Source organism: Dromiciops gliroides, chromosome 4, assembly GCF_019393635.1.
Source record: "Dromiciops gliroides isolate mDroGli1 chromosome 4, mDroGli1.pri, whole genome shotgun sequence".
In the NCBI taxonomy this organism is placed as follows: Eukaryota; Metazoa; Chordata; class Mammalia; order Microbiotheria; family Microbiotheriidae; genus Dromiciops; species Dromiciops gliroides.
Window position 1 is genome coordinate 471,271,518 of NC_057864.1, and position 19,432 is coordinate 471,290,949.

At 43.5% G+C, this 19,432-nt stretch overlaps 1 protein-coding gene across 1 annotated transcript in view; it reads right to left on the reverse strand.

The window, feature by feature from the left end:
* The window catches only part of GALNT17 (polypeptide N-acetylgalactosaminyltransferase 17), a 444,417-nt gene that overhangs the window by 210,153 nt on the left and 214,832 nt on the right, over positions 1–19,432 (reverse strand). Inside the window, exons 4-5 of the mRNA XM_044005254.1 lie at positions 11,520–11,694; positions 7,643–7,840 (exon numbers count right to left, since the gene is read on the reverse strand). Coding sequence (XP_043861189.1) covers positions 7,643–7,840; positions 11,520–11,694 — 373 coding nt within the window. The remainder of the gene's footprint in view (positions 1–7,642; positions 7,841–11,519; positions 11,695–19,432) is intronic.

Consider the following 19,432-nt stretch of genomic DNA (forward strand, 5'->3'; position numbering starts at 1 on the left):
TCCTTCTCCTTCTCCTTCTCCTTCTTCTTCTCCTTCTCCTTCTTTTTTTTTTGGTTTTGTTTTTTGGCAGGGCAATTGGGGTTAAGTGACTTGCCCAGGGTCACACAGCTAGTAAGTGTCAAGTGTCTGAGGCCAGATTTGAACTCAGGTCCTCCTGAATCCACGGTTGGTGCTTTATTCACTGCGCCACCTAGCTGCCTCTACGCTGTCAACTTTCAACAGTGGAGTCTGGTTATTCAAGTCAATTCAATTCAACAAATATTTATTAAGCACTGACTATATGCAAGGGCCTAAAAATACAAAATCAAAATGAGATAGTCCCAGCCCTCAAGAAGCTTACTGGAAGAATACAACATTACAAAATCTAAACAAAGAATACAAAACCATTTCAAGGAGAGATCCCTAGGAAAGGGATCATAATAACAACAACAAGAACAACAAATATTTACATAGTACCTATTATGTGCCAAGTACCTTGGTAAGCGCTTTAAGGATAGTATCTCATTTGAGCCTTAAAACAACCCTGGGAAGAAGGTGCTTATTATTATCTTCATTTTACAGATGAGGAAATTGAGGCAAATAGTTAGTAAGTGTCTGAGACCAGATTTGAACCCAGGTTTTCCGGAAGGATCAGCAAAGACCTCATATAGAGGGTCGGGCTTGGACTGTACTTTGAAGGAAACTAGAGATTCTAGGAGATAGAGGTAAAGAGCGACTATATTCCATGTGAGGTGAGAGATTTAAGGAACAGCAAGCAAGGTAAAGTGGATAGAGCACTGAACCTGGAATCAGGAGGATTTGAGTTCAAATCTTGCCAAAGACATTTACTAGCTGTATGACCCTGGATGAGTTATTTAACCTATGTTTGCCTCAGTTTCCTCTTCTATAAAATGGGGATAATAATAAGCACTGACCTCCCAGGGTTGTTGTGAGAATCCAATAAGATAGTATTGGTAAAGCACTTAGCACAGTGCCTGGCACTATACAAATATTAGCTGCTGTTATTGTTATTGTTATTATTATTATTAATAATAATATTATGTTGTTGTTGGAATCTATATGGAGATCCTTCCTGATTTTTTTGTTTTGTTTTGTTTTGTTTTTTAGTGAGGCAATTGGGGTTAAGTGACTTGCCCAGGGTCACACAGCTAGTAAGTGTTAAGTGTCTGAGGCCTGATTTGAACCCAGGTACTCCTGACTCCAGGGCCGGTGCTCTATCCACTGCGCCACCTAGCTGCCCCACCTTCCTGATTTTTTATGGAAGCTAAGAGTTTCCTGTAAGTCAAGTGGTATTTATTAAGCACCTACTGCATGTCAGGCAATGTGCTGAGCGTTGTTATTTATTTTGTTTGTAAATTTCACTTAAACGCTTTATTTATTTGCGGTTCCTGCCCAGTTTATGAGTAGCATGCACCAATGGAGGCTTAAGCTATTTATTCCACCTACAACGAGCTCAAGTTATATGGGGGACGGACCTAGAGCTGAATGGGCAACCCATTTTTCTGAGGGCTCAGAGACTTTTAAAGAATATATGGGAATGGGGGGAGGGGTGGGAAAGGATATATGTGAATGGAGTCATACCTCAAACTAAACCTATTCCATCAATCAGGGAGTCGATGAGGCTTTTTTTTCTCTATTCCTCCCTCAAAAATCTATGCTTTAATCTCACAGCAGTCCTCTCCTCCATTCCCCTTTCTTTTGTTTCAGTGTAAGCCCGAGTAGCAATTCAGGCAAATGGGCCTCGTGAAACCAACATACAATTTTGTCAAAGAATCATCATTTTAAAAGTTAAATATCACCCGGGAAAAGGCTCCTGGCAGGGCGGGAGGACCAGGCTGTGATGCCACCTGTGTGGAATTTCAAAGAACAGGAGGGAATGTCATTATCAGGGATAATGCAGGATGGGCTGGCCATGTGGCAAGGAGGAAGTAAGAGAACAGTGAGATCCCCCATTGGTAACCTCCCACTCAGCAGTGGGTGGTGGGTGCTATTGGCTAACAGAGTACAATGTGTGTGTGATGGTTATTATTTTAAATCAGATCTGTTGATTTGTGAGTCCTCGCTGGTATCCTTCCCTGTCATTAGGCAGGGTCTTTGAATCTATCACTCGCCACTTTCCAGGAGCTCTAGACCCAAGATTAGCTGACGGGACCCTTGCCTCGCCCTCCAACGTGGCCAATGCAGAAGCCACCCTCATACCAAAGAGTGCCATAGCGCTACTCATTACCTCGGGGAAATTAAGGGTGGTACCACAGATGAAAAGCAACAAAGGAGAGAAGTGCTCTTCTCAGGCACGCCTACAGTATCTCTCGATTAACATAAGTTATTAAACATGTCCTCTGCATGTTCTACTCTGAGGGAGGTGGAGAAGTGAAGATCACCTCTTTGGAGTGAGGCACAGTGGAAAGAGCCCAGGCTGTGGAGTCAGAGGACCTGGGCTCAAGTTTTAACTCTTCTGCTACTACCTGAGTGACCTCAGGCAAGTCGATTCATCCATGCGCCTCAGTTTCCACTTCTGTAAAACAAAGGGGTTGGACTAAATGACGTCCAAAGGCCCTTCTAGCTTGAACTCTTGTGATACAGAGTATCCTGAAGAAATCTCATGGGGAATGGAAGGGCCTCCAAGAGTTTGCTACCTGAATAGGACATGAGACACTGAAAAAATTCACCAAAAGGATCTGGATCTATGATTCCCTAAACTGAAGTACTCCCTTCACAAATGCAGATTGCAACCTTTTAGGATTACAGTGTAAGGTACGAGGATGGGTGCTCCGCCCTTGCTTATGTGGGGAGGGGGTGGAGATGTAGCCCCAGAGGAGGTGCTACAAAGGGATAAGAGATAGAAGGTTCCTTCAAGGCTATCTAGCCCAGTCACCTCATTTTACAGGTGAGGAAACAGATGCAGAGAGACAGAGAGAGAGGGAGAAGAGATTCAGGAAAGATCACACAGGTCACACGGGGGCAGAGGCAGGATTTGAACCCAGGTGCTCTAACTTTGAATTCAACATTCTTTTCCCCAAACTGAGCTGTCCCAGTCCTCAGCTGAATAGACCAGCACTGACATCCTTTCCAGGTTGGTAGAATCTGATGCTACATCCATCCCCTTGGCCCAGGACACATAAAGGCTGCAAGATATGGTTGGGGAGGGCCTGGTTTCAAATACTGCTTCTATTCCTGATTATTACCCATGTGATTTTAAGCAAATCACTTTAAACTCTCTTTACCTCAGTTTCATCATGTGTAAAATGAGAGGGTTGGGACAGTTAGATGGTAGAGTGGATACAGCACTAGGCCTGGAATTAGGAACACTCCATCTTCTTGAGTTCAAATTCGACCTCAGACACTAATTAGCTGTGTGACCCTGGGCAAGTCACTTCACCCTGTTTGCCTCAGTTTCCTCATCTGTCAAATGAACTGGAGAAGGAAATGGCAGACTACCCCAGTATCTTTGCCAAGAACACCCCAAAATGGGGTCATGAAGAGTTGGACAGGAATGAAAGGACAGAACAACAAGAAAAATGAAAGGACTGAGGCTCGTTGGCTCAGATGACCCTTCTAGCTCTCATTCAGGGATCCTATAATGAATGAATAAGCAAGTATTTTTGGGGGGGGGGATGGGGCAATGAGGGTTAAGTGGCTTTCCCAGGATCATACAGCTAGTAAGTGTCAAGTGTCTGAAGCCGGATTTGAACTCAGGTCCTCCTGAATCCAGGGCCGGTGCTTTATCCACTGGGCTACCTAGCTGCCTCCCAAATAAGCAAATTTTTAAAAATTCATTAAGTGCCTACTATGTGCTAAGCCCTAGAGATAGAAATAAAAAAGTAAGAGAGTTGGTGCTCTCAGGGCATCTCCCATTCCAACAGGAGAAACAACAAATAAAGAAAGTTAATCGAGTTCTCATGCTAGTTGGGGAGTAGTGTACAAAGCAAACAGTCATTTCTTCTTTCATATCATTGCACAGATCAATCCAGATCCGTTTCTGAGGTCGAGCCAGTTGACGCTGCCATGTAACAGACAGATCTGTGCCCTTGACTTCTAATCTTCAAGGAGTCGGGGTAAGTCTCACCTCGCCATCCAAGGACAGGCCGAGTCAAACCCATTGGACCAGCAGTGAATGCTGAGCCCCCAGTGCCCAAGGGCTGACTGAACTTTGAGGAGGGAGATGGGGAGAGACAGAAGGAAGAAAAACCAGCAAAAGGACCATAAAGGGAATGTAACAAAGCACACCCATCTCTGAGAAACCTTCACCATCCCATGTCATCAGGCAAAAGATGTCAAAAATCTAAAGGAAAGTCATATGTCCTCCTGCTGTAGAGATTATAGGAAGGCTCCCCCTCCATCCCAAGGATAAAACGGCACTGTCATTGCTAACAAGACATCCGTACATCTCTGAAGGGGAAAAGCCCGCTGCCTCCTCTGAGACAATCAGACCTGTCAACCATCCAGTAACTACGGGAAAAATACACACACAATCTCCCCCTCTGATGAGATACACACAGAAGCTTCTATCACAGGACAGACTTACTGATAACAAAACCTCTCACTTATACAGTACTTTAAAGTTGACAAAGCACTTTATATAACTGGTTCAGGTCAGCCTCCCACCTTGGTGAAAGTATGCCTCAGGCCACTCTCAGGTTTATCTGCCAAAGTGTAGATCGGTTCACTTTGATTGCAAGGGAGACCTTCCCAAGCCAACAAAACAGTAAATCCTCAGCATATCGACATAATAATGACAAATTGCCATGACAGGCACCCTAGTTTTATTTATTTTTGTGTATCGCAAAAAATAAATAACACTAATTACTCACATCAAGACAAGTTATTTTCTTAGATCTTCCCAAAGAGTATATCAATCATCGGATAATGTTATAATTCATTATTCAATTTGGAGGCAACGGAATTATACAGGAGAATATTGGCCATTGCAAATAATTTTCTGGCTTCCAGAGATGTTTTGGCCTGACCTATCCCTCTCATGTGATCATTGACACTTACCTCCCTCCGTCTAACCCTCATCACCACCCCAGGATTTCAATCCACATGAGGGATATATAAATCAGCCTCTCTCACAGCTGTAAAAATAGGCCTGTAATATTTCCTTTCCCATGTCTCCTTTTCTAATCTTAAAGAGGTTTGTACTTCTCTCCCAGCCTCTTTTTTTAAACCTTCATATACATATATCCACATACATACACATACACATATATATACACATACATATACCCACACACACATAATTGTGATAGAAAGATAGATAATCGGTAGATAGATAGAAAGAAAGAAAGATAGGTAGATGGATGGATGGATGGATGGATGGATGGATGGATGGATATAACATTACTATAGTGATGAGGATGAGCAAGTAGGAATTTTCTATCTGTGTGCATTCTTTTAAAATATCACCCACTCAGCTGAGAATTGGTCCAATGACTTTGAAAACAAGTAGGTATTAGGTTCAGAAAATGACTAAAATATTCATATCTTCTCCCTAGGGATCCCACTACTAGACATAAGCCCCAAGGAGAGCCATGTTAGGCAGAAAGGTCCAATATAGACCAAACATTTACAACAAGATTCACAGTGCTCTGCAGAAACAAAGAACCAACAACAAAATGATGCCAATCAATTGAGGAATGCATATTGTGGTAAATGAATGTACTAATAGGGATAGAGATGAAACCTGATTTCATTGGTATAGAAATTCAAGTGAAGAAAGCTCCTCTATTGATGTAAGTTTTCACCATTAATGCAACCTATAATCTGGGGTCCCAAGAGATTAAGTGACTTGTCTAGGGTCCCACAACTATGAGATGTCCAAGATGGGACTTGGCCTTGCTCTGAGGCCAGTTCTACCCAATATGAAACAGTGCCTATCACACTAATTTCATGGGATATTACTGTCCTATATGGAACAAAGAATATGAAGAATTCAGAGAAACACAAGAAGACTTATATGAACTGATGCAAAATGAAGTAAAAACAACCAGGAAAGGGGCAGCTAGATGGCACAGTGGATAGAGCACCAGCCCTGGAGTCAGGAGTACCTGAGTTCAAATCCGGCCTCAGACACTTAACACTTACTAGCTGTGTGACCCTGGGCAAGTCACTTAACCCCAATTGCCTCACTTAAAAAATAAATAAATAAAATTAAAAAAAAAACAACAACCAGGAAAATAACATAATCAATCAATCCACATTTAGGAAGAGCCTACTAAATGGAAAAGCAATAACAAAAAGAGAAAAAGAAGGCTCTGTAATAATAATGTCTTATCTAATAATGAAGGTTTTTGCTTACTAAAGCAACTAATATGTTTAAGACCGTCTCAAAAGACCTCAAGCTCAGACTTGCCTCAATCTAACCTTTGACCACTACTCCTAGTGCTGTCCTTGGAGGGCCCAAAGCAGAGCCATGTTAGCCATTCTTTTGTGTGAGGACCTTTTAGACACTTGAAGACACCGGTTATGTCTCTTGCCCTTGAGTGTTCTCTTAACAGCCTAAATTGTCCCCATTCCTTTGAACTATCCTGGTAAGGCATGAACTCAAGACCCTTTGCCACACTGATGACTCTCCTGTGGACACTCTCCAGCTTGGTGTCCCTTTAAAAATGTGGCACTAAAACCCAAAGAAAATACTCTAGCTGTGGTCTCATCAGAGCAGTGGACACAAAGATCATCACCTCCATATGCCAGGACCTTCTCCCTCTCTAAATGTAGCTGAAACTTGTACTGGCATTTTTGACTAAAACATACCAGTATTGATCCATAGTGAGTTTGCAACCCACTCATAAACTCAGGTAGTTTTATTTCCCCCAGCTGAAGAACTGTGTAGCCATACCTCCCTGGTGTATCCTTTTATTTTGTTTTTACTTTGTTTATTTATTTAACATTCTTTTTTTTAAATGAGTTCCAAAGCCTCTTCCTCCCTCCAGCCCCTTCCCCACCCTTGAGAAGGCAAGCAATATGAAACCACCACATGTGTACTTTTAAAGCTGATTTTTTTTTTTAACCAAGTGCAAGAAACACCCTCAAAGCTCCAGGAAGCAAGTCCTAGCCCTTGGTCCACATAGATACCCTAATACCCAATCATAGCCAGTTCCTCTCCCTCTCCTAAAACTAGATGAAAAGGAAGACAGATTTATTCTGTCTTTTCTTACTTGTGACAGCAGCATGAAAAATTGCTGGGCTTCCCTATGGCCTCCAAGTCAGTCATATTTACAGAAAACCACAGGAAGGCCTATATATTGGAGTTTTACTAAAACACAAGTGTTTCCATCATTTGAGAAACAGGAGAGAAAAATAAATCTCCTTCCCAACAGCCCTTACCTGGTTCAAGATTTGAAGCAGCAAATTGTCCCCTGCTAGGCTGCCTAACTTAAGAACAACTTCCATCATTTCTAGGGGCAAAAACAAAGACGGGTCCAGTCTCACTGCAACTCTGGAGTCATTTGTCCGTGGTGCCAACAAAGTCAGAATTTGAAGCTCCAGGGTAAAAGAACAAAATGCCACTCCCCAACTCATCATGGGGAGAAAACAAAAGCGGGTTAGATTATGTGGTCCGCCACACAGGCTCACATTCACTCTTCTAACCTCCCGCTGTATTTGACTGTCACTAGACTTTCCAAGTTCTCTTGCCACTGACCTGATGGGAAGGGAAGGGTCCCCGGCATCCCACCAGTCCTTCGGGGGGCTGATGTACATGCACCAGAGCTCCCAGCTGTAGCCATGGGCTGAGTTCTCGTACCGCTGGACCTCAAAGTTGTCTTGTTTGATGTTGTCGATGGAGGGGAGGATCACCCTCTTCCGGTTTTCTTGGATCCTGGACAGAACAGGTTCAGCCCTGAGAAAACAGGAGAACAGAGGCAAGATGTCGGAGTTAGCTTGCCTGAGATACCCTGGCCCATGAATTGGGCAAATTCTCGCTCCAATCAATCAAAAAGCATTTTTTTTTTTACTATGTTCCAGGCACTTTGGTAGGCCCTGAGGGCATGAAGATGAGAATAAAGCAATCCTTGGCCTCACAGAGCTTACATTCTATTGATGAGATGTTTAGTTTATAAGGCAAGTATTCAAATTATCTTCCAGGTATCAGAGGTATGAATGTTTATGGATTTGATCATTTATCCAGAGGAAGAAGGGGTCTCAGAGGCTATCTAACCCAACCTCTAAATTTACAGATAAGGAAACTGAGGCCCAGAGAGATGAAGGGATTTAGGATCATAGGATTATGGATTTAGAGCTGAAACGAACCTCAGGGGCCACATAACTCAACCCCCTCAATTTATAGAACAGCACACAAGAGCTCATTCACTTGCTGGAGGTTAAACAGGTAATAAGAAATAAAGGCTGGATTTAAACCCATATCTTCTGACTCTGGAGGAATCAGTTATCTTTCTTAACATTATACCACGTTCCCTGGATGTGTCTTGTACCACATTAGGGCCTCTAGTGCCCACCCTCTGAACTCCTCAGCAGCTACCTTAGAAGTGAGCTGGGCTGCCAAGTCTTCCCCATTTTGTGGAATGATCTGTCTTATACCAAGTGTTTCTGAAAGGCTTTTCTCCTGTCGGTGATAGATTAGGTCTAATTTCCTGCAGGTACTCAATTCCCATTCTGGAAAATAGGTCAATTCTGCCCGTGATGGAATGTTTTTAATATGAATTTGACTGTATTATGTATTCTTTTACACCGCATTGCAGCTAATTGATCAACCTAAATTGATTTTCTAAAAAGATTTAATTTCATTGATTAACGATGCTGGAGAGAATTAGATGCCATAAAGCAAAAGGCAAAGAGAGATGCCTGCCTCACCATCAAAGTGTTTTATTCTTCCAAAGCCCTGAGAAGAATTTGGGCTCTTTGTGGGGAAATGGACAATGAAAGAAGACTGGTGGTTTGTTGGAAGGAGCACCGACTTGAGTCAGAAGAACTGGAATCAGATCCTGTCTCTGTGTGATCTTAGGTAAGTCACTTCACTTTGAAGGACCTCGGTTCCCTCCTCTGTCAAATATTTGCACAACATGTAGCTGTCCCAGCTCTAACCTAGGATCCCACGTGCTATTTCCATAGAGAGCTCCAGGAAGGAATCATTTTCCAGAATCTTTATCATGGCACCTACTCAGGCTTTGGAAAAAATTAGATGGAAATAACTTCTATCTATCTATCTATCTATTTATCTATGCTTATATATCTATATTTCTATATCTCTATATATGGCCCAGATCTCTCTCTCTCTCTCTCTCTCTCTCTCTCTCTCTCTCTCTCTCTATATATATATATATATATATATATATATATATATATATATATATATATATATATATATATATATGACCCAGATTTTGTCTCCTTTAATTTGCAGCTATCAAAGTACCTACCTCCTTTTTTTGCCTCTTCAAAGGAAGCAACAGTATTGGTTCATTTACTCTCATTTACCCATTCATTAATTAATTTAATGGCTATTAAGTGACCACTGAACACAGGGTCAAGATGGAACCTGGTCCTTGCTTTGATGGAGCTCACAAACGAGGTAAGGGGATCACATGGCCTGGCCAACTGGTCGGCGCATAATAGGTAATTAACAAATGCTTGCTGAATGTTGAACGCTCAATCAGTTTTCCATGTACGAATGAGAGGTGTACACAGGGAGCCTCATTTGTCGCACACTCAAATGAAAGCTATGGTTCAGCAAAGTGCTTTATAATGGGTTTTATGTGAGTGAGGCTCTTGTTAATAGAAATCTTCAAATACTGTCCAGTTCATCACTTTCCATAAAAGGGATTCATTGGGGCGGCTAGGTGGCGCAGTGGATAAAGCACCGACCTTGGATTCAAGAGTACCTGAGTTCAAATCTGGCTTCAGACACTTGACACTTACTAGCTGTGTGACCCTGGGCAAGTCACTTAACCCCCAATGCCCCACAAAAAAAAAAAGGGGGATTCATTGATTCAACCATTCAATCATTCAACAAATATTTAGTAAATAGCCCCAAAAGATAGCATAGTATGGGGGAGGAGGGAAACACTGACTCTGATGTCAGAGAATGCAAGTTCAGATCACAACCTGGATGACCTTGGGCAGGTAACTTATCTCTCTGGGTCTCAGTTTTGTCATTTGCAAAATGGGGGGGTTTGATCTTGATGGCCCCTAAGGGCTTTTCTACACTCTAAATCTTCTGTGTGACCTTGGGCAAGTCATAAAACTCCTTGGACTTCAGCTTCTTCATCTATAAAATGTAGGGATCAGCCTAGATGGCACCTGGGGTCCCTCCCAGCTACAGAAATTTATGTTGCTGTGACTCTATGGACCTAACACTGTGCCGCATGTGCATGTGTATTGTGGGGGTGTGTATATGAGCATATATATGTATGTATATGCATATATGTTTGTGTGTATGTACATACAACAAACTTTTAAGTTTAATCTGCATTTAATAATGTATTTTCTCCATCATTTTTTTAAGTCTGAACAATCAACAAAATGGTAGATTAATCAATAAACATTTATTAAACACCTCCTATGTGCTTGGCACTGTGTGTTGGGCATACAAAAAGAAGCAGGTGGTCCCTGCCTTCATGGAATTTACAGTCTAATGGGAGAGAAAATATGTAAACTAATATACACAAAGTGAGCTGTGTACAGGAAAAATAGGAAATAATTAAGAGAGGGAAAGCACTGGAATTAAGAGAGATTGGAAAAAGCTTCCTGTAGAGATTTTATTTGAGACTTAAAAGAAGCCATGAAGGGATTTGGACATTTTGCTGATTTCTAAAGTGTTCGTGCTCGCTGAACATTTACTCAGTCAATTGATAAGCATTTATTAAGCCTCTGTTGTATGCCAAGCACCGAGCCGAGCACTTGGATTTTAACATTTACCAGCTCCACTCTACCCCTGAACGTAGTACTAATAGGTGAGAATAAAATTCTACATGGGCTCTTAAAGGGGAGATGGTGACTGACAGGAGAGATCAGGGAAGATTTCCTGGAAGAGGTGACATTTGAGAAGCACCTCAAAGGATGGGTATGGAGGATCTTCAAAGCATTGAGTGACCAAAGGAGGTCAGGAATTGCCAGGCAGGTTAGAGACTAAAGAGTAACTGGCCCATTTTGGATGGAAAGTAGTATATAAAGAAGGAAAGACATGGGATACGGCTGTAACTGTACACAGAGGCACCTGCTTGAACAGAGCCTTGAATGCCAGACATGGAAGCCTGAACTTTACTTGGGACCTAATAGGGAATCGCCCCCTAATTTCTGAGAGAGAAGTTCTAGGTACGGACCTCTGCCAAAAGAAAATTATCCCAGCAGTTTTTAATCAGAAGAGAAGGGGGTTGGGGGAGGAAGAAGGGAAGTGAGGGAGGGAGGAACAACAGAAGAAGAAACTCAAACGCCAAACCCCAGATGGCCTCACTTTTCCATTTTCCCCAGACAGCCACAGGCATGTGTTGTTCTCTTGAATAGATCTCCCTGACGCTGCTCAGGTTGGACAAACATAGGTAGGCAGCCTCATCTGTACCTACCAGCCTGCAGTGAACTCCACGTGGGCATCGAAGAAGCCGGTGATCTGCCCTGTGGCCACCTTCCAGCCTTCGATCCGTGCCCGGATCAGGCCTTCCCGCTTCTGATTACGTACCACCTTCACCAGCCCCGGATAGCGCTTGTGAACGTACTCCTCCAAAGGCACCTTCAGCTCCTCTGCAAGAGACAAAACCATGGAAAAATCTGGTCACCTTTCCATGTCAGGCTTGTGCCTGCACCCCAGAGCCAGGCCGGCCACACTAGGAAGTCGGGGTGGGGGAAATCCCGGCACACCCAATTTCTGCCCCACTGATAGGTGCAGAGTGAGTCTGAAGACTGATTTAGCTAGTGCCAAAGTCAAGCCAGTCCCCTCTAATCTGTGTATCTTAGTGCTCAAATTTGTACAGAGATGAGATCAGGCAAGGGGATGGGTGACAGACTTGAACCAGAAAGACTTAAGTTCAAACCCACCTGTGATACTAGTGGATAGGATGATAAGTTTCAAGTCAGGAAGACCCGAGTTATCCTTTTACCTCATCTGTAAGCTGGGAACAAAGTTCCCAAGGCTGGTGTGAGGATCAAACACCCTGCTTTGTGATCATGAGGTCTCCTCTGTTATACAGTGGTGTCCATTCTGCAGTAGGCGGGCCTATGAGAGACCAAGGAACAAACGCTCAGCCCCCTACATCCTCCTGCCTGCTTGGGGCCACTGCTCTGAAGATCCCTGATTAATGAACCAGTCAAGCAGCATTTCTGGGGTATAAACTCTTCACAACTTCTCCTCCAATCTTGGACAACAGCCCCTCCTCAGGGAGGGCAAGCTGCACCCTTTACTTATGGTGGGGGTGGGGGGGGGGTAGAGGGCCACCTCCAGTGGTGTTTGGGGAAAGAAATCAACACTTGGGTCTGGCCTGGATAGTTCTTAGGGTGAGATGAGTGACTGCCATCTGCTTCCCTGGGGGCATTCAATCTGCAGTAAGAAGCCATGGGTTCAAGTTCAACCTCTGATAATGAAAACCTGTGTGGCCTTAGTCAAATCATTGTACCCATTTGAACCTCAGACTGTAAACAAAATGAAGGGGTTGGACTAAATCTGTGGTCCTCTGATTCCCTGGAAAGGTTAATTCTATTTTTATTTTGTCTTTTTGTCCAGGTTTAAAGTTTCATTGATGTTGAAAGTCCCTCTTCCAGGTCACATCAGCATCTTGTGCAACTTAGTCTCAGAACGATAACTCCTGGGAGCACTGAACATTGAAAAAACTCAGCCAAGGTCACCCAGCCCCAGAGGCAAGACTTAAACAAGGTCCTGACTCTGAGGTCATCTCTGCATCCACCAATGCACATGACCTCTCTCAATCAGGAATATTCTTGCTGGACCCTGCTGACCTCCCATTGACTTACATCACTTTTATCCTAGCTGCTTGGGACAAGCTTTCCCAATGACAGTGCATTTAGTCATCAGGGTTTGGCCTGGACTAGGTCTGAGATCAGGGATCACATTCTTTTTTTGTTGTTTTTTGTTTTTTCAGGGCAATGAGGGTTAAGTGACTTGCCCAGGGTCACACAGCTAGTAAGTGTGTCAAGTGTCTGAGGCCAGATCTGAACTCAGGTCCTCCTAAATCCAGGGCCGGTGCTTTATCCACTGCACCACCTAGCTGACCCCCTTTTTTTTTGGTGAGGCAATTGGGGTTAAGTGACTTGCCCAGCGTCACACAGCTAGTAAGTGTCAAGTGTCTGAGGTCATATTTGAACTCAGGTTCTCCTGAATCCAAGGCTGGTACTGTATCCATTGTGCCACCTAGCTGTCCCATCAGGGATCACATTCTACAGAACACAAAGACGCAAAGAGACTTTTAGCATATCTTGAACTAACAATCAACACATCTTGGTTCTAAACCTTCCTCTGTCTTTCACTAGGTCTAAGATCTTGGACAGGTACTAGAATGGAAAGAGCAACGAATTGGCAGCCAGGGGAGCTGGGTTGGAATCCCCACTCAACCTTTTAATACCTGTGTGACCTCGCTATGGCCTCAGTTTCCTCATTTGTAAAATGAAGGGGTTGGGCAAGACAGCTTCTGAGGTTCCTTCTGACTTTAGATCGATGGCCCTATGAGTTTAAGTCACTCAGCATCTCTGCTCTGGCTTCTACACTACCCTCCCCCCACCCCTTATCATTGACATAATATTCAGGTTCTTAATCTTTTTTGTATCATAGACACTCCTTTGGGCGCCCTCAGATTGATGTTTTTAAATAACTGAAGAAAATGCTCAATTTCAGTTAGAGCTCGGTGAAAATAATAATGGCTATTTTCCCCATCCGAGTCCATAGACTCCCTGACATCTATGCATTGATTCTTGGTGGTCTGTGAACCCTAAGAGAGACACCCCTGGCCTAGAGAGATTCTTGCCAGGACTCTTCGTCATCTTCCTTACATTCTTGTTGTCTGATTTCAACAAGCTCAGGTTAAACGCCTGCTTTGTCAAATGTGCTGCACTGTGTACTAAGGATGCAAAGAAATAAATAACCTCCTGAAGTTTACATTCTATGGACTGGGGCAGATGCCAGTTGGTACCCAAATTAGTGCAAAATACATGCCAAGTCAACACAATGAGCTGGGGCTGTAAGGATGAGGAAGGGGCTCATGGTGCAGGCCACACTTGAGCTGACTTAAGCGGGGAAATAACAACAAATAGCGATTCCAAGAGGCCAATGGGAGGGAGGAAAGCAATTCAACTATGGCAGAGAGGGAATGCACCCCTCACCCAGAATCCCTCTTTCCCTCTCTCCTGTTTCCTACTTTTGGCTGCTCTTGGATCTATTCACAGACTATGCCCAAGAGTCCTTTTGGCCAGGAGTTAACAGTCAATAAGCTTTCCTCAGGTTCTTGGGGCAAGGTTTCTAAAAAGACAGCTGAAACAATGCCACTCTGAGGGCATAAAATCCAAAGACATGTCATTATTATCAAGAGAAGTAGCTTTATCCTCCATCACGCTACCAGGAATCGATGGGATTACTGGAGAAAAGACAATGAATTCATCAATTTAAGCAGCACAGTCAAGTTTCAGAGACACCTGATTCTGCCTCCCACCCTCCCCAGTCCCCAATCCCAGACTTTTGTGCTTGACAGCTCAGTTTCTGTATCTAGAGGCTCCTAAGACAGGTCCTAAGTCCCCTGATCCCAAGAATAAAGAAAGGATTTGTGTTTCTTTGAGGAGACCTCAAGTTCCAAGAATGATAAGCCCTTAAGCTCAAAGGGGCAACAGAAGGACACTTAATGACGGGGTCTCACTGAGGATAAGTGGGAAGTATTACCCAGGGAGCAGAATGACAGATCGCTATAGGTTCTTGGCTTTCCTGGCGAGGCCCAGCTTTCTACTCCCTTCCATCTCTGTGCTGAGAATCTGCTCCTCTCATTACAATTTAACTTTTATTCTGGGTGAGAAATGCTGGCCTACACACCCATACATGTCACACCCATACACACAACCTAATAAACACACAAATGTGCGTGTGGGCACGCCAATCCCCCTTCCATTATTCCACGGATGACGCTGATATGTGAGACGGTCACCATGGCTAAGAACCACGGACTAGAGTCAGATGTGGGGAGTCAAAGCCTCATTCTCCATTCGCCTTTGATTTTAAGACTCTTCTAATCAATAAAAGCAGCTCTGCTTTGAGAGCACCTCACCACTACTGCTGCTTCCTTGACAGCCCTCTCCCGTGGGCGCTGTCTCTCCCTTTCATGTAATGGAGGAGAGCACCCCTCCTCATCTCTACCTCCCACGTCTCTATGATTGCAGCGACTTCAGTTCTCTGCGGTTCCTCAAAGCAAACCAAACATTTCTCAGAATTCACATCTACTCTAAAAGGTGTCAAGGAGGAGGGGAATGCATGTTTTCTTTTGAAAACCAGGATTTCAAGGCAGAGCAAAGATTTTTCAAATGTTGAACCAAAAGGTAAGACATCAGCTTTGCAGGATGTGAAAAGAATGGGCATGGGAATATTTCCTACTGGGTCTCAGTAGAATTCAGACAATCTGTCAGGCCAAGAATAGGGAAGAACTCAGATCCCAGACACCCGAACAGAACCGATGGCAACAAAAAACAGGTAGACCCCTAACCCTCCCCCCACAAAAAACCCCACCATGCTTTGTGGGCCAGTTCAAGAATAAACTCCAGAGGGCATCTGAGATTTAGTTAAGAAGAATCATGCCCTCTCCCTTCCCTGAACTGCTTCATTGTTTTCTTACATATTCACTATAGGTTGTCATTATATACAATCACCATCATCCATTTATCAAGGGCCTCCTTTGTCCAAGGTCTGTGCTGGAAATTGGGCATACAAGTCAATAAGGCAAGTCAACAAGCATTTATTAAGCACCTACTATATATTCCAGGCACTGTGCTAAGTAACCAGAAATACAAATAAAGGCAAAAACAGTCCCTGCTCTCTTAAAAATCTGGTTTAAAAGGTGGGTGTTGGGGCAGCTAGGTGGCGTAGTGGATAGGGCACCGACCCTGGAGTCAGGAGGACCTGAGTTCAAATCTGGCCTCAGACACTTAACACTTGCTAGCTGTGTGACCCTGGGCAAGTCACTTAACCCCAATTGCCTCACTAAAAAAAAAAAAAAAAGGTGGGTGTTTTTCAGTATATCCAACTGTCATCAGGTGCACCCAATCCCAAGAGTGTTCCTACCACACTCCTATGACTGACCACAGTGTTCTCATGGAAGGCAGTGAAAGGACTGTCATCCAAAATGGTGACCTCACTGGAGCCAGCTTCTTGAGCTCCATGCTGCCGTTTGGCTGCCTTCTCTGATTGGCTAGATGACCTTGTAGGGCTTTCCAGTGCTCACTTCCAGGGGATGCTATTCCCAAGGACAAGCAGATGTATAAACCAGAGAAGAGGTTCGTATCCTAGAGGTCATTTAAAAAATATTTTGATAACGATATCAATTTTATTGGATTCCTTTATAACTCTATGTGTTTTGTGCATTTGGGGATTTTTTTTGTCTGAGAAGGGGTCTGTCGTCTTTACTAGCCTGCCAAAGGTTCCAACACACACACACACACACACGCAATAGGTGAACTCTAGTTTCTGCAGCACCAAGTACATCACACAGTTCAGGGGGGCCTATTTCTACACAGCTCACAAAATAATCCAGAGCCTTCCACAGAAATCAGAGTTGGGAGATGTGTTATTTGATATTATATGGGGATGCCTATCCCTGTCCTGAGTTTTAGGGAACTTAGGTGGGGTTTCTAATATATTGCTACTTATAAATTAGAGGCTACTGCACCAGTTTGGGGAATTAAGCATTTATTAAAGCATATTAAATGTTAGTAAAGAGAGAGAGAGCACATTGCTCAGAATTAGAGTTCACAAGCCCTACCTAGGTAGAAAACAGAGAGAGTGGGGACTGCATGGCTGCCTCCTCCAGCATCCCAGGCCCAGCATAAAATCCCAGGATGGGGGAAGAGAAGAAACTGACCCCCTCTCCTCAAATATTTTATCCTCTCTCAGGTAGAGGCAGGTCACCGTACCTTGACCCAAGCTAATTGGCCAGCAACATTCAAGTCTATTGATTGACATGATTTGGGGGTCACCTAGGTGAGTCAACTTCCTTTAGGTAGTCAGGAAAGTCAATCTACATTTCTTTTGTGATTCTACGGACTCTGGGCTGGCCCTGCAAAACCAGCCAGAGTTCCTGTGTGTGTGTGTGTGTGTGTGTGTGTGTGTGTGTGTGTGTGTGTGTGTGTGAGGGGGTCTCTCTGAGTCCCCCAAACACCCCACTATTAATAATTTTCTCACAGAGATTAAGGAGACTGCAGGACACTGGAGGGCAGGATCTATTTCCTTTTTGTCTTTGTGTTGCTGGTGCATAATACAGTACCTGGCATACAGTAAGTGCTTAATAAATGAATTTTAAATGATAAATGAATGCTCGTTGGTTGACTGAATGTGTAGACATGGTTCTAAAGGTTTGAAGCGTATCCAAAAATAGTTCCTTCCCAAACCTAATCCTTCTAGGTCACTATGGACAAGTAAAAATATCTGCAATGTCTCCTCAAAGCCATTGGGATAGAAAGTGTTGCCTCTCTATGCAATGGATGGGAGACCGATCCCCGAGAAAGGCAAGTGATGGGCACAGAAATTCACATGAGAGCACCAACAAATCAGAATCAACTTTCTTAGTCAGTTTCCAGTGTAGATTCTGCTTCATTTCAAGCAGGAAAACTCTTGTTTTAAACAATTTACATCGAAACGATTATGCAAGGTATTATATACTTTGGTGTTCTTAAAATTTTTTTTTAATCTAATTCACAAAATATTAATTAAGGGCCTGATGTATACCAAGCACTGTGCCAGGCATTGGGAATTAATTTTTTTGGTGAGATGATCACATGTATTTCTTTATTTTAGTAAACATACTCACATACATTTATGTAATAGTTTATGCATACAGTAATCTAATAATGATCATATTACCTACACGCATGTGTAAATATTTTATACACACACACTCATGCACATGCACATTTATATGAAAGCGCCCTACATAGTAGTGTAACATTGGGTGCGTATATATACATGATGTTGCTCATCTTTCATCTTCAAAGAGGACCAGTGACATCACAGGGTCATGTCTCGACTCGAGTGAAGGGAGGTAGAGCTGCACAAAGGCATCGGCCTCACTCGCTCTTCCAGGGTCATTGGAGTCCATCAGAACAACTGGCAATAGCGCAGGATGTAGTGAATGACCTTGGTATCTTCCGTATCCAACCAAGCTCTAAGCCCTCCACAACAGCTGCTTCAGCCACCTTGGTGGCCACCGAAATGAGTTGTTCTCACCTGCCCATTCCTCCAGGGAGAATTCTTCATGTGCTGGAGAAAGACACCCTGCTAACTCACTAATGGGTTTGAGGCTTGTCGGTCATCCTCAACCTGGTCTGCTGAGATGGTTTAGCAGAATGTGGCTTGGAGGCACAGGTGATGCTTGGGTACCAGATGGGCACCAAAGGGGGATGAGCAGCCCTCACAGCAGAGTGCCAGTGCCCCTGAATACCCCATATACACGTAGGTACATGATATACACATATGAATGTGTACACACATAGGTGAATGTGTACACACCATAAATGTATGCATATACATATGTGTGTGTACACTGTGTAGCTTTATATAAATCTATGTGTGTGTGCCTGTGTACATATGTATATAAAATCATCAGAGGACAGGAGAGGCCGGAGCGTATGGGGCACTCAGAGAAGGCCTTTTGGTACTTGAATTTTGAAAGAAATTAGGGCTTCTGATGGGCTTCCAGGAGAAGGCAGCACATTTCAGAGACAGGGGACCACCTGTGCAAAGTCACCGATATGAGAAATGGAGCATCACGTGTGGGGGACAGTGAGAAGGGAAATAATCCATGGTAAGGCAGGAGAGGTGGGCAGAAGCCAGGGAGGGGAGGGCTGTAAATGGTAAACTGAGGAATCAGTATTGGCTTCTAAAGGCAAGAGGGAACCCTGGCTTCCAAGAGTACCAACAATAAAAATTGACTTGCTCCGAGCAGCTAAACACTTCTCCATCTATGGGATCATAAAGTTTTGTTGTTGCCGTCTCTCATATCATAATGGTCAATATGGATTTCCCTCCCCTAATTCTGCCTCCTTAGCTCTGCATCACTTTCTGCGCCTTCCCATATTTCACTGAAGTCTTCATATTTTGGGTGTATAATGCAGGAAAATTCCATTATATTAAAAGACTCTACTTCATTCTGCCATCTCCCGATCCCTGCATGTATATCTGGGCTGTTTCCTCTTTTTTTTGCCATCACAAATAGAACAGCTTTGAATATTTTAATGCTGAGGGCAGTTTTTTTCCCCTTTTAATAACATCCTTAGGATGCTGTCC